Source organism: Camellia sinensis, chromosome 13 (assembly GCF_055761805.1).
Source record: "Camellia sinensis isolate YWXY chromosome 13, ASM5576180v1, whole genome shotgun sequence".
Classification (NCBI taxonomy): Eukaryota; Viridiplantae; Streptophyta; class Magnoliopsida; order Ericales; family Theaceae; genus Camellia; species Camellia sinensis.
The window spans coordinates 68,221,877-68,237,557 of NC_138973.1; the positions used below are offsets into that span (position 1 = coordinate 68,221,877).

A 15,681-nucleotide genomic window follows, 5' to 3' on the forward strand; every position below is an offset into this window, starting at 1 on the left:
TTTATGGAATTTTCATGTAGTGTAAGATTTGGAATTTTGGAATGGAAAATGATTTATAAATATGGTGTGGTTGTCATATTTTTTTTTTAAACAAAGTTGTATTTGAAATATGAATTTAAAAAAATAAAAAAAATAAAAAGTAAGTGAAATGTAACACTTTTTTTTTCTTTACAAATTTATATCCAAACAAAGCCTACTGTTTGAAAAAGCTGAAAATTGAAAGTTGAAGACTGAAAATTAAATATTGAAAACTGAATGCTGAATTTATTAAGTTAAAAAGTTGTTGGATAAAAATTTAAATGCCGAATTAAAAATAAATTGTTTGATATGTGTAAGATTAAATTTAAAATTTATTATTTTCAAATTGTACATTTTAATTTTTATATTTTGGTGGTGGTGTTAGTGGTGGCGGTGATGGTATGATGATGATGATAGTGGTGGTGATATCGGATAGCGATGGTGGTGATAGTAATATGGTGGTGGTGGTAATAGTGATAGCGGTAGTGATTTTCGTGGTGGTGGTGATGGCGGCGACATGGTGATGGTAGGGGCAACAACAGCAGTAGTGGAGTGGCATGGTGGTAGTGGTGGTAGTGAATTTATAATAGTGTATACTGATACTTATATTTAGCATTTATAATTTAGTCAGAATTAAATAAATTTCATATAACTTAATTTTTTTTTAAAAAACTTACATTTTAAAAGATACTTAAAATTTTAAATTATATCAATTATAATTATCACACAAACTTAATTAATTATCACTTAATATTTAAATATCGAATCATATTATCAAACATCTCTAAGCAATTGACTTGTGAACTGGATGGTCTAGTTTGGGTCCATGGGCTCCTAAGCTGAAAACAAAGCCTGAACCAAAGCAGGCGTTAGAGAGGACTTATGAGGAATCTGATAATTTCCACATAGCACATCAAAGAGCGCAATGATGGGAAAGTCTCCAGACCCATGGGATTGTAACAATTCTCCTTTTTTATTTGATTTGATTTAATTTTGAAAACAGAAAAAGTAATTGGGAAGCATGGCAGTGGGTGGAAATAACTTGTGGTTAATATAAAAAGGCTCATCAGAGGTGAGACTAATTGATTGTCTTTAGCTAACAAACAAGGAAAACATAAAAGAGGTTCTACCACACCCATACTCCCCCACAGATTGGCACAAGACACAACAACAAAAAGCACATTTGATGTTCAAAAAATTGATAGTCAAAAATATAAATTTCATCGTCAAAAGAATCAGCGACAAGTACACAATTGATCGTCAAAGGTCTGTCACTAAAAGTATTGGCGACCAAATTGTTACTGTATGTAGACATTTAGCGACAAGCAAAAATGATCGCCAAAAATCATATATTTTGTCACTATAAAACTCTAATTTGTCACTAAAAGGTTAAAATTTGGATAGGCTATGTAGTTTTAGAGACAAACAAATGCGTCCCCAAAAGTACTATTTAGCAACAAAATTAATTTGGTCGCTAAAAATCAAGTTTTTAGTGATGACTAAGTTTTGGTTGCTAAAAGTTCTTGGAATAGCCACTAACTTTTAGCGACAAAAACAATATGTTGTCGCCAAATATATTAACAGTTACCAAAATATCACCTGTAACTAAAAATTCACTGCACAAATTTTGATTTTAATAATTTCCCTATTCAAAATAATCAAAAACACCTGTTTTTCTCTACACAATATATACACAAATGTAATGTAAATAATAATATACATGTGCAATACATTCATAATAATTCAAAATTAATAGCTATTAAACATCCCAATAAATATAATTACAATTCTCTAACAATCTAAAATATTCATACCAAAGTACTTACAAACTATTAACATCAAACCCACAAATCTATTACCAAATCCTATGTCAAAATATTTTCAAAAATACAAAATCAAATATTTTGATGCTAAATATCTAACCCACAAGTCATTTACTAAAATCCTATGTCAAAATATTTGTAAAAACACAATACCAAATATTTTGATGCTAAACATTTAACCCATAAGTCATTTACCAAAATCCTATATCAAAATATTTTCAAAAACACAAAATCAAATCTTCTGATGCAGCCCGAACTATCTTCCACCATTGTCAATCTGTCACATGAAAAAGAAAAAATAATATTAGATTGACAAAAAAAAAAAAAAACTCGATATGAATTTCATAATTTTGATTTTAATTTTGTAATGAGAAGGCCAATCGGGGTGCCGTTTGCTCATACAAGTTTATTTAGTCTTGAGCAAGCTGTTCGTGCTAAGCTTCGGCGGTTTCGATGGTCATTTCGCAATTTCGACCCCCAAATGGACTTTTTAAGTTTTGTGTTTTACAATTTTCCTTCTAATTTTCTAACCGAAAATCCAATCAAGATCTCGTTTGTTCCTACAAGTCAATTTAGGCTTGAGCAAGCTACCCATGCGTTTCGGTGGTCATTTCGCAATTTCAGCCCCCGAACGAGCCTTTTAAGTCTTGTGTTTTACAATTTTCCTTCTAATTTTCTAACCGAAAATCCAATCGACGTCTTGTTTGTTCCTACAAGTGTATTTAGGCTTGAGCAAGCTGCCCGTGCCAAGTTTCGGCTGTTTCAATGGTCATCTCACAATTTTGGCTCCCAAACAGGCCTTTTAAGTCTTGTGTTTTACAATTTTTCTTCTAATTTTCTAACTGGAAATCCAATCAAGGTCCCATTTGTTCCTACAAGTCTTTTAGGTTTGAGCAAGTTGGCTATGCCAAGTTTCAGCAGTTTCGGTAGTTATTTCGCAATTTCGCCTTCTGAAGGGGCCTTTCAAGTCTTGCGTTTTATAATTTTCCTTTTAATTTTCTAACCGAAAATCCAATCGAGGTCCCGTTTGTTCCTACAAGTCAATTTAGGCTTGCACAAGCTGTCCGTGCCAAGTTTCGACGATTTCGGTGGTCATTTTGCAATTTCAACCACTGAACGGGTCTTTTAAGTCTTGTGTTTTACAATTTTCCTTTCTAATTTTCTAACCGGAAACCCAATCAAGGTCCCGTTTGTTCCTACAAGTCGATTTAGGCTTGAGCAAGCTGCCCATGCCAAGTTTTAGCAGTTTCGGTAGTCATTTCGCAATTTTGGCCCCCGAACGGGCCTTTTAAATTTTGTGTTTTATAATTTTTTTTTCTAATTTTCTAATCGAAAATCCAATCGACATCTTGTTTGTTCCTACAAGTGTATTTAGGCTTGAGCAAGTTGTCTGTGCCAAGTTTCGGCTGTTTCAATGGTCATTTCGCAATTTCAGCCCCTGAACGAGCATTTTAAGTCTTGTGTTTTTCAATTTTTCTAACCGAAAATTCAATCGAGGTTCCATTTATTCCTACAAGTCTATTTAGGCTTGAGCAAGCTGGCCATGCCAAGTTTCAGCAGTTTCGGTGGTCATTTCGGAATTTTGCCTTCCGAAAGGGCCTTTTAAGTCTTGCGTTTTACAATTTTCCTTCTAATTTTTTAACCGAAAATCTAATTGAGGTCATGTTTGTTCCTACAAGTCTATTTAGGCTTGAGCAAACTTGCCGTGCCAAGTTTCGACGATTTTGGTGGTCATTTCGCAATTTCAGCCACTGAACGGGCCTTTTAAGTTTTGTATTTTACAATTTTCCTTCTAATTTTCTAACTGGAAATCTAATCGAGATCCCGTTTTTTCTACAAGTCTATTTAGGCTTAAGCAAGCTGCCCGTGCCAAGTTTTGGCAATTTTGGTGGTCATTTCAAAATTTTGCCTCTCGAACGGGCTTTTCAAGTCTTGTGTTTTACAATTGTCCTTCTAATTTTCTAACCGAAAATCCAATCGAGGTTCTGTTTGTTCCTAGATGTCTATTTAGGCTTGAGTAAGCTGCCCGTGCTAAGTTTTGACAGTTTCAGTGGTCATTTCGCAATAATAGAAAGGATATGTTGTATTACAAAATAGTACTATAAGTGTAATTAACCATATACTATTTTCCTTTTACCATAGAACTAGAATTGATTCTCTAGTTAGTAGTCAGATATTTGAGGACATGAGTATTTTTTTAATAAATACTACAATTATCATGAAAACTAAATCGTTCATAAGAGGAGAAAAATGAAAACAATAATAATAAAACACAAAGATATCCCTGTTCAAATTCAACGAATAATATAAAACTTAAAACCATGCATAGATACATACATGGCGGAACAGAACTTCATTCATTGTAATACTGAATGCCACAGAACATTCAGAGTGTGAAAACATACAACCAACCCTTTCGGATTATCTTTTAAAAAATTTTATAAAAAAAAAAACCCTCAGATTAGAATCATTACTTCGTGACACAATTGCTTCCAAGAGTGTAGATGAAAATATACAACTACACATAATCAAATTCACAAGCAAAATGACACAGCTATTCGTTATCCTGGTAAGAACATACCTAAGGGACATGGGCTCTCATTTCTTGAAATGCTCTAGGATTTTGCAAAAATGCCACAACTTCATTAATTTCTTCCCTCATGGACGCCACACTTGCAAAGTCTTTCAACCGTATAGGGAGGTTCTTCACCCTCTACAAATATGAAAAAAGCCATGGACCTTGCAAATTTTTTCATCAAAAAACTTCATGATCATAATATATGGGGAAACTTTTAAGCATCAGGTATGAACCTTCATTTGGTCAAATACGTTTTATTCTCTTCACTCTATATTTAAAATAAGCTTTCTGCAAGATAGAATATTTAATTAATGGAGCCATCAGTTGTCTACAAGAAGTCCCACATAATAAAGATGAATCAATCAGTTGTACATGCATCAGTTTTTAAACAATAAAAGATGTCCTATGGTGCAAATGATCTCCCAAAAAAACAATAGCAGATCTAGTTAAAGACAACATAACAACTTCATCTAATTAAGAGGTAGCATGGTCCAAGCAAAAAGGAGATATGCTGATAGCATGTAAAGATTAGGAATACTGGCTCAACCCCACCAACTTTCTTTTCAAAACCCAAAATTAGTTCAAGTTCTAATAGGTAAACTGGAATGAGAAGTAGAATTCAAAAGTTTTAATTTTATTTTTTATTAGAAATTCAAAATTGTGAAACTAATATATCTGTATCATACTTTTAATTTTATTTTTGTTCTTTCTGTATTCAATTATTATATACGTAGTTTCTAACTTAAACAACATTCATCCCCTATATATACATAAAAAATTAATTCAGTTACATCACAAATTAACCATAAATCCTTAATATTTATTAACTTCAAACTTTTTAAACTTAATTTTCATTTAATTATATTTTACAGATACATACATACATACATACATACATACATACATACATACATACATACATACATACATACATACATACACTGTAAAAAAAACACAATCTGAAATGGAGGTAAGGAGACAAAGCAATCAAACATTATAATGTGTAAACACACCTACAATAACCAAGGAATCAAACACATTTTACGGTATTGAATTAACGAAGAAGTCAAACACATTTACAGCAATGAAGCGAGCAATCGAGGGAGACGGAGAAGTACAACAACGAAGCAATCTGGAAAGAAAAGGAGCGATAGTCCCAAAATAGTGCCAAAATCAGTCCCACAAATTCAAAATATCAGAGAGAGAGAATGTCGTCGGTTGCGATCAGCGCTGTGAGAAAGGCAGGCAAAGAAGAAAAAGAGGAGGAGGAGGAGGCACCGTTTGGGGGAATACTGCTGGCGGCACTTAGTCGGCTGCGCGATAGAGTGAGAGGAAGAGAGATGAAGAAGAAAAAGAGGAGGAGGCAATGTGAGAGAGTGAGAAGAAGAGGGAGATGGAGATGGAGATGGAGATGGAGAGAGAGACACACCTCTATGTTTGCTGTGCGTCGCTTGAGGGAAAGAATGAGATGAACAAAAATTATACTGGTTGTTACTTAGGTCTAATTTGTTTATTCACCAAAAGGTCGGTCAAGTCTCTTAAAAAAAAAAATAATAAATGAAAAAAATGCAAAACGACATAGTTTCGACAGTTAATTTATTGACGACTAAAATCCTTCAGTCGCCATAAGTATCGTTCACCTTTTCCGTGACTATTTTATTTCTGTCGCCAAAAATTACAATCGGCGAGCAAACTTTTCGTTGTTATATATTAATTTGGTCGCGAAAACATTTTTGGCGCTCCCGCGCAGAAATTTAAGTTGGCGCCAAACCTTTTGGCGATTAAAAATCTCAACTCGTCGCCAATAGTTTATTTTTTGACGACCAACAAGTATATTGTCGCCGATTATATACAATTGGCGACTAATTTCAGTTTAGTTGTTAAAAAACGTTGCCAAAAATGTTTTTTGTTGCAGTGAGAACACTTTTCATTCCAAAAAATAATATTTATTATCATATAAATTTCACACACACATATATATATATATATATATATGTATATATATATGAATAAATGATATCAATAGTCCCTCTACATTCTGGTATTTATGACTTCCAATTAACTCGACTTTGATTATTGATTTTTTATATATCAATTTGATCCACATTGAGAATTCATTCTACTCGAAACTAAATTTGATATTGCTGCAATGTAAAAATGTTAAATTTTAACACTATTGCTTCAATAGTGCACTAGTAATTTCTTATATATTTTTTTATATAAAAAATTAAGTGTAAATGTCATTTGTGGGTCTCATTATAAAAAGAGAGAGAAAGAGATAAGACATCTTGTCAAAATTTAGCGTTTTGTTTATTTTGTATCAAATTTGCCACAAAATTTTACAATGTTATAATTTGACCATTCTTTTGGCATGTCATTGGAGCTGCTTGTTAGGCTTAAATTGCTATAATTTAGGAATCTCAATTATGTGCATATTTTAACACATTTTTAACTCGTATATTGAACATTTTTATATCTATTAAGTCATATTATTTTATTTAAGTTAAATCATTTCTTTAATACATCATTTCAAATCCAACTCATACTCAATTCATATTTCATAAAAAGTTAAAAAGTGCACTTATTTAGATCATCCCAAACCACCCCTAGGTGAGTGTTTGAGTTTGACTTTTAATTTTTTGACATTTTTAGTGTTTCTTTTTTAAAAAATATTTAATATGCTTGAAAATTTGCTAAAAAAATTATTTCTTGTGAGTGAAAAAAATTGATGTGATATTTGACTTTTTTAATTTATGACAAATAACTTAGTATTTATTTTTTATTTTTTATTTATTTATTTTTTAAAGTATGGAAAATTGTCTTTTTTAGAAATCTCGCATATCAGTCCCTTTCATTATGGATTGGAAAAATGTTAAATTTACTAACAAGTTTTATAATTTTTTTTTAGCATCTTCCCATGATATCAATGTTATAAATTTTCCTTTCTCGTTACCAAAACAGGAAAGTTGCGACCTTTGTTGTTGGGGGAACGCACACCACATTTATCATTTATCAAATAGAAAATGTGTTGGCTATGTATTTTATACAGGCCAATCACAGTTCGACGCGTGACAAAATAAGGGCAATATAGAAAGACAATTCAAACCTTCGATCGTGATCGTACACGTAAAAGTTAGTATTGGTTCTTACAAGATTTGCGTAGTACTGAATCAACAAAGAGATGTAAAGTGACGTAACCTTAACGGTTACTCATACATTTAAATTCAAAATTAGGAGGAAAGCCTAACTGCATCTGACATAGTGGAGCTAACTAGTATGATCAGTGATCATGGAGGGATGGTTCGACGGTTAGTAGTCCATTTCGACGGTTAGAAGTCCATTTCGACGGTTGTCATTAAGAAGTATAAAGAGCAGAGAAGGCCTCAGAGAAACCCCCAGACTCAGATCTAAAGAAACTAGTTTTTATCTACTTTATTTCCTTTCTTGTTTTACATTTCCTTTTCTTTGTATTTCTGTACTTTAAAATTCATGCACTGCACTTTGTTCATAGGAGTGGTTTCAAGTAGATTGTTGCTGTAAACCTTTACGAGGCTGAATTGGATTATTGTAAGTCTTTTATTTTATTTAATGAAATACTGTAATTGTTCTTCATTTAATTATTGTCAGTTTATTCCTTCTAAGCAAAGTCACTAGTAAAAGTCCTCTTCATTGAGGCTGAAAGAACTAAAACACAATCGCCTGATAATTGGTTCGCAATTAAATTTCTGTAAGGACTGATTGATTCTTACTGGCACGCTCAAAAATACTGTAATAACCTTCGAAAGCTAAAAAGTCAACAAAATGACTATTATGTCCATTGGGTAATGTCCTTTTAACCTATCACATGATATTGTAACATTGTTAATTTTTTATTTAACAAATTTTTTGTTTATATATTATTATTTAATGGCATAAAACGGTCCCCAACCCAACAAAGTTATTGAATGATATTTGTGTGTGTGGGTGTTGGATATGTGGCATAAAATATAAAGAAAAAAACAATTTTAGGGACAATATAAATGTGGCTGGACTAAAGTAGATTTCATAGCATAAAAAGTGCTATGCATCATCAATGTGGTGAGTTTAAAGAGGTTGCTGTAAAATTTTAATAGAAATTTAAATTTCAGATTTCAAGTTAACTCTAAAGAAAAGAATAATAATAACAAAAGTGTACTTGAGACAATTAATGGAATTAATTCAAGCAATATTTTTTTTGGGTGATTATGGTGAAAACTTTAAAATCCTATTCTTATTGTTCTATATGAGAAACTTAACAAAATATTTATAAAATTTCAATTATATATTTGTCTATTATAAGTAAATAAACTTACATGTGAACGTACAAAATACATTATACCTACTGATAAAAAGTTTCTTATAATTGTATAAAGTGTGTGTTTGGGAAATAGGTTTTTTTAGTTGTAGGATATTATTGAAGAAATTTTTTTTTATGTTAGGGAAAATAGTTGGATTTTTTTGTGGTTGGATGTGATGTTTGTGAGAGAAAAAATTAAATGATTATAAGGTTTGATGTGATATTTTGTTTGAATTTGTTTTTTTTTTTTGATTTTCTAAAACATTTGTCTTGTAATGAAAAAAAAAAAAAAAAAAAACCGAAAAATCAAGTTCCCAAACACTTAAATTAGATTGATATTTTGTCGATCTTATTCACCTACACTGTCAATCATAAAATACAAAATGCATTTATCTCTTGTTCAGATATTCAATAACACTGGCTAGTTATTTAGAAAAAAGGCACAGCTTTTTCCTTGTCAATTGGAGTGGAGTTCTGGGATTAGTAATACTTAGGTTTAGAGATAAGATTTTAAGGTCAGTAAGTATGAACTAAGACTGCGTTTGATACACGAACTAGATTTTTTAGTACTGTTTGGGATTAATAATACCATTATTTTAAGGTCAAGATTAATAATACTTGGAATAAGATATAAGATTTTATATATACTAGTAGAAGATAGGACGAGAGGAGTACGGTTATTTTTAACAATTGAATGAGGTGATATCCCATCCCATGACCATGGTATAGCAAAAGATCATGGAGGGGTGCAAATGTTAATCCCTCCATTTGAGGGGATTAGAAATATTATGATATTATTAATCTCCAAGTGTTTTTGTCAATAAAATGCATTATTAGATGACAATAACAAATATTTGGGGCTTTTGTAAGGCCATGGTACCACCGATCCGAAAATATTTCTTCAAATCTTTTAATAAACGAAGCCTAAAAGATAACTTGAACAATTCCTTTATTAGTCGTGCAATTGGGGTTTAAGTGAGTTCAATTTTCTTTCTTTTTTCTCCCCTTCCATGGATAGGGCTTTTACAAAAAATAAAGTTTTCAATTTTATTAGTTTGAATTGAACCGTAATGTCTATTCAAGAAAAAGCACAAAGAGTGCATATTTAATAAAATATAGCAATGTCAGAATTCTTCTCTTCTGTTTATTCCGTTATTTTCTCTTCACATTTTCACATAACATAATTTACCATCTCTTTGGTTTCTCTCACCTCTTCTCTCTATTTGAAATGTGTGTTAAGGTGGTGGTTGTAAAGTGGGACTTGTGGTGGTGGTGATGGCGGTTGGAGGGGAGGGCTGGTTGTAGTGGTTAGTTGAGGGGGCCGTGGAAGCATTGGTTGTGATGGTAGGCAGATGTGGCATGGCATGGTGGTTTTAGGTGTGAAAAGGTTGTGAGAATGTTGAGGTGTGATGGACTGAAGATAGAGGAGATTAAATTTATTTATTTTTGTAATCTTGTTTGATGATTAAGTATATTTTTGTCTTTTAAACCTCACTATGAAGAGCAATTTTGCAAATGCAATTAATTTGGTTGGTGATATTAGCAATTTTCATTTTTTAAATTGGCAGTGAATTGATATTTAAAAAAAAAAAAACCAAAAAGCACTGTAGTTAAAAAAAAATTAAACCACAAGATGAGGTTTCTGTCATTTCAAAAACATTAATTTTTTTTTTATACATTTATTAAACCTTAGAAAAATGCATGCGTAATCTCATAAATTTTTATACTTCTGTTTGGGATGTCTTATTTTTTGACTTATTATAAAAAGATATACTAAAAGAATAGAAAAATAATGTAATAGAATTAAACTAATAAATACCTTATTTGAGGTATCCCCAAACCAACTACAAATCAATGAAGTTAGAAAGTAGAGAGAACAGTGTTTTAAAACACAACTTCCATTTGAAAAAATGTAAAACTTTATTTGCACTGAATGAATTTATAATTAATTTTTCTAATTTTTTATTGATATATTATTCTCAGATTTATTGTATGTTTTAATTTATTTATTATAATTAATTATCTAAATTATTATAAATTTTGTAATATTTATAAAGTCTCTCCACACAACCACAATATCAGGTCATTCAATGAATTTGGGCGACTAAACTTTGGGTAAAATGTTTCACAATACTCGAAAAGATTTTCTTTTCCTTGATTCTTACATAATATAATCCCTCTTCTACAATTTGTACACAAAAATAAAAAGTGATCATTGAACGAGAGTCCAAAGTGATCTAATTGCCAACCCTTCTAGAATCAATCTCAAGTCCATCATACAGCCCTTGACCGTTCGAATGTCATCGCAATAAATAACCATCCTTTTTCACGTTGGTTGTCCGGTTGGGTCCGGTTCCTCTACGGTTCCACCGGTTTCGGATCTGGAAGATTCGAGCCCAAGCAAAAAATACCAGAAGAGCCCAGAAGGAGGACACATGTCCTCTTTTCACGTCTCGACCTTCCTCGTAACTCGTGTCTTTTGCGTTACTCTGTGTGGCCCCCCACCATTGTCGTATGTTCAGCTCTCACTGGTAACTGTTCTTCCAACCATATCATCTCATTCCACGTGTCCATCAACATCATCCATCATATCTTATCCAGCCACGGAGCTTCTTCATCTTCCTGATGATGATTCTCGTATCTTCTATCCAACGGCTCTGATTTCACATCTGGTCTTGTTTGTTTTTGTCGCACCTGATCCTCGCCGTTGTTTTGCCCCTCTTCGTCGTCGCTCCGTCTCAGTCGTTTCGCTCCGATCGACACGCCGAACAACCGCGGGCTGAACAACAATTGCTCTTCCGCCTTGGCGCCGCCGTTGGATTCCGCCGGAATCTCTCTCTCCGGCATCAGATCCAGAGCTCTCCCACCTTGAACTCCGTAGTTCGTCATTAGAGATAGTATATTGTTGTACAAACCTCGAAAGCCGTTGACCTCTTGATTTAGTTGCGCGTTCTCTTTTCTCAACCGTTCGTTCTCTTCTAGAATCTCCGGCGCGGTCGTGCAGTTTGTGATTGTACCTCGATGTACAACCGGTGCTTCTGTTGCTGTTGGGGATGAATTCGACGAGAGGACTTGCTCGTCGCCGGAATTCACCGGAGACGCCGCCAGAGTCGCCGGCGGCACAGCCACCGTCACCGTCTGGGCAACACTCGTCGCCGCGACCGCGGCCGCGGCCGCCGGAGATATTTTCCGGCGTTGTATGTCTCGGAGAAGCACTTTCTCGCCTCTCTTAAAGCATTCGTTCGCAAATTCCCATCGATCGGGCACAACTTTTCTGAATCCCTAAAGATTGAAAAAAATAAAAAAAGAACTTCTCAAAAGCCAGAAAGAGAAGAAGAAGTGTCTAAATTTCAAAAGCTTGTTTTGTTCTTACGTAAGTGTTGAGCTGTCGAACGAAGCTGGAGAAGTTGTTGTGTTTGAAGTATTTGGGAAGCAAATCTCTAGCGAATTCAGCAGGGCGCCAGACGATGAAGGTAGTTCCATCTTCGTTCCAAGAGATGAGATCGTCGACCGAAGGATCGTCAACGAGCTGATAAGTTTTAGTAAGAAATGGAGTCGGTAGAGTTCTCTGTGATTCTCCGGATGCCGATTCGCCTGTCTGTTCAACCGGCATCGGCGCCATAATCGCTCCTTTAATCTCCAAAACCACAAATAAAAAAAAAAACAAAAATTATTCACTCTCAAATCAAAGCATTCATTCTCGAATTAGATTCAATAAAGCTGAAAAGGATATCACAGGCAGATGCACTGTTTGGATAATGAGAAAATGCAAAAAATATAGAAAAAGAGAAAAGAAAGAGAGAGAATAACTATGAGACGCAAATCATTACGATTCATTGTTTTCAATTCCTATAAGCAACCAAACACGAAATCAATCAAACTAATGTCATTTTTTTAATAACAAAACAAAACAAATCGAAAAGTATCCAATGTGCACCTGAAAAGCTAAAGTCTTTTGAAACGTAGCGTAGTAAATTTTCTCAACAACGAGTCAGCAGAGCAGCATGTCGAACGAAGTAGACAGCGTTGAAGTCGGATATCGCTCGCCAGAAATGGAGACCCGAGCTAGAGAGAGAGAGATGGGGCTGGGGTTGGATGGATTGGTGTTTCTAGAAGGTTCGGGCTTGGAGTAAATGATTGAAAAAGAGCATTCTGTTTTTAATTAATTTTTTAACATTGCAAAAAGAAAAAAAAGAAAAGAAAAAAGCATTCGTGGGTTCGAGAAGGAGGAGAGAGAGAGAGAGAGAGAGAGAGAGGTGCTGGGCCCACAAAAAGTGTTACCAGACGATGGAAGGCGCGAGAAGGTACCGAGAGAGGGTGATTATTCAGTGTTCCGGAGATGTGTTTGTTTTGAAAGAGTAGGGTGCGTGATTGGATTATTAGTCTTATTAGACTAATAGTTTATTATTTGTTTGGAATTTTTTGCTTTGAATTAATAGTGTCACAAATATGGGACTATCCTATCTTATAGGGGGTGGGATTGAAATCATGAGATTGGTATCTCATAGAATTAATTTGTGAAATGTCTATTTTACTCTCATGCTATTACTTAATAAATAATTAGAAAATGATAAAATAGTATTTTGAACATTTATAAATTATTTTTTTAGTGTTGTTAATTTAAAATTATATATTAAATAAAAAAATTTAAATTATAAATTATAAATTTAATTTAATTTAATTAAAAATTAAAAATTAAAAATTATGGCCTTATAAATTAAATTTTTTTAGTGTTGTTAAAAAATTAAATTTACATATTAAATAAAATTATTTTTTTAGTGTTGTTAATTTAAAATTATATATTAAATAAAAAATATAAATTATAAATTAAATTTATTTAAAAATAATAAATTATAAATTATGGCCTAATAAATTAAATTTTTTTAGTGTTGTTGAAAATTTAATTTATATATTAAATAAAATTATTTTTTTATTGTCGTTAATTTAAAATAATAAATTAAAAATTATGGCCTTATAAATTAAATTTTTTTAGTGTTGTTAAATTATAAATTATAGATTACAAATTTAAAATTATATATGAAATAAAAATTATAAATTATAAGGGTAAAATAGTCTTTTGAACATTTATCCTTATCTAGTCCGTCTAACCAAACATTGGATTCACTAAAAATAGTCCAATCTAGACATATAATCCCATAACTAAACAAACATAGGATACAAATACAGTCCAACCAAATAGTCCGAGGACAATGTATCTCGGGACTAATAGTCTGATGGATTACAATCCCCTCTTATCCAGTCTGTCCAAACAAACACACCCCTAGAGTATAGACACGTGGTATTCCATAAGATTTTGATTGGTGAAGAGGTGCAAGGGCCCACGGTTTATGTTGGGGATGGGGGAACAACATGGGCTAAGTAATTGGTGATTGGTTTGGAGTATGGACATGTGGTATCCGGGAGTATTGAATAATTTTCCCCGAGAGAGGCTGTTGGGAGTTTTTATATAGGATGGGCTTCTCTCTAGTTTTTTATCGGATTAGAGGGTATTATTGGATTTATAAGATTTATCATAAGTTTTGTTTCGATAATCTGAATTCGTTCAATGTGTAGAACTTGTCGATTATTATATACCTGTAAAAACTCACATTGATCAGATATCGATAGTTATGTGATTAAATCAGATTTTTGTTAGCCGTTTATTTTTCACCGTCTATTTTTTTTTATACAAAATTGATTTGATCACATAGTTATTGATATTCGATAACTGTGATTTTTTTGCAGCATATAGCATTCGACGAGTTCTACACATTAAACGGTTCAGATTATCGAAACGGAACCCCTGATAGGCTCCCATGGACCAAACAGTACTCTCATCCTTTTATATACAATCAAACTTTTTGAATTTTTTTACCCATTTTTAGATAAAAGTTACAAATATGTTTAAGAATGCTAAAAATAGAACTCTAATGAAAGTTTTACTAATATGACTGTGGGCCTCTGTAACGCCCTCAAAATAACAACATTAAACCCATCAATAAAGACATGCATTTATATGTAAAAGTTCCACATTCTTCCATTTAACAGAGTTTCATTACAAAAGTATTACATGTTAACGACAAAAGCAAATGCCCTAAAGGCTTACAGCTTTCCAAGTTAACACTTGGTTACAACACAAGAATACTAACTCGTTTACACATTAAGCCCTTGGCTTGAATTTACATGTAATACATCAAAAATAAGACAACAAAAGTGTGTCCGCCTCTAGCCTCCCAAGCTACGTCCTTGGAGGTGGCATGCTACCTGTACCTGAAAATGATATTCCCATATAGGGTGAGCCATAGCCCAGTAGAAATACACTAAACCAAATATGAACAATGACTAAAAGATCAGCAGTTGATAGATGGTCAACAGTGATACTTTCTCTTATCACACTTTACAGTTTCATTTACAATTCATTTTCCAGTTCCTTTCAATTCTCATTTTTATAACCATGGCTCAGAACCTGGCCAACAACTCATATGAGACAGTAACTCATATCAAACACTTCCCATTTTACATTAGATAAGCATACTAGCTATATCACACAACAACAGATAAGCATACAAGCTATATCATCACTTCCACAGATATGCATATGAGCACTATCACACTTCCAATGACAAGCATATGAGCTCTGTCAATACATCACTAAATAAGCATATGAGCTCTATCTATGGAGTCCATCCCCTATCTCCTCCCAACACATCCGGTTTAGAGGTCCATCCCCTATCTTCCCCTAAACCGTGGAGTACATCCCCTATCTCCTCCAACACATCACAATGCATATAAACAACAATTATACACATCATCACATAATACATAAATTTAATGTATTCTTTCAATCGTCAATCTCAATGACACATTCCAGTGATTAGTTACAGTTTGCCTAATCATCATGCATTGTCTACAACAATCACGACTATCCTCCACCGATAGCCCAAAGC

General features: G+C 33.0%; 1 protein-coding gene across 2 annotated transcripts; it reads right to left on the reverse strand.

Annotated features, from left to right (window-relative positions):
- Positions 1-10,820: 10,820 nt before the first annotated feature.
- On the reverse strand, positions 10,821-12,982 carry AT-HSFB2B (winged-helix DNA-binding transcription factor family protein). Of its 2 annotated transcripts, none has more exons than XM_028254940.2 (3): positions 12,672-12,982; positions 12,108-12,371; positions 10,821-12,016 (listed from the first exon to the last, which is right to left on the reverse strand). In XM_028254940.2, the coding sequence occupies exons 2-3, from the start codon at positions 12,354-12,356 to the stop codon at positions 11,321-11,323; spliced, it is 945 nt and encodes a 314-aa protein (XP_028110741.2). In that variant the 5' UTR covers positions 12,357-12,371; positions 12,672-12,982; the 3' UTR covers positions 10,821-11,320. The 2 variants fall into 2 exon arrangements, with proteins under 2 accessions (XP_028110741.2, XP_028110740.2); XM_028254939.2 differs by having other exon boundaries at positions 12,108-12,364; positions 12,672-12,931.
- Between the last annotated feature and the right edge of the window lie 2,699 nt (positions 12,983-15,681).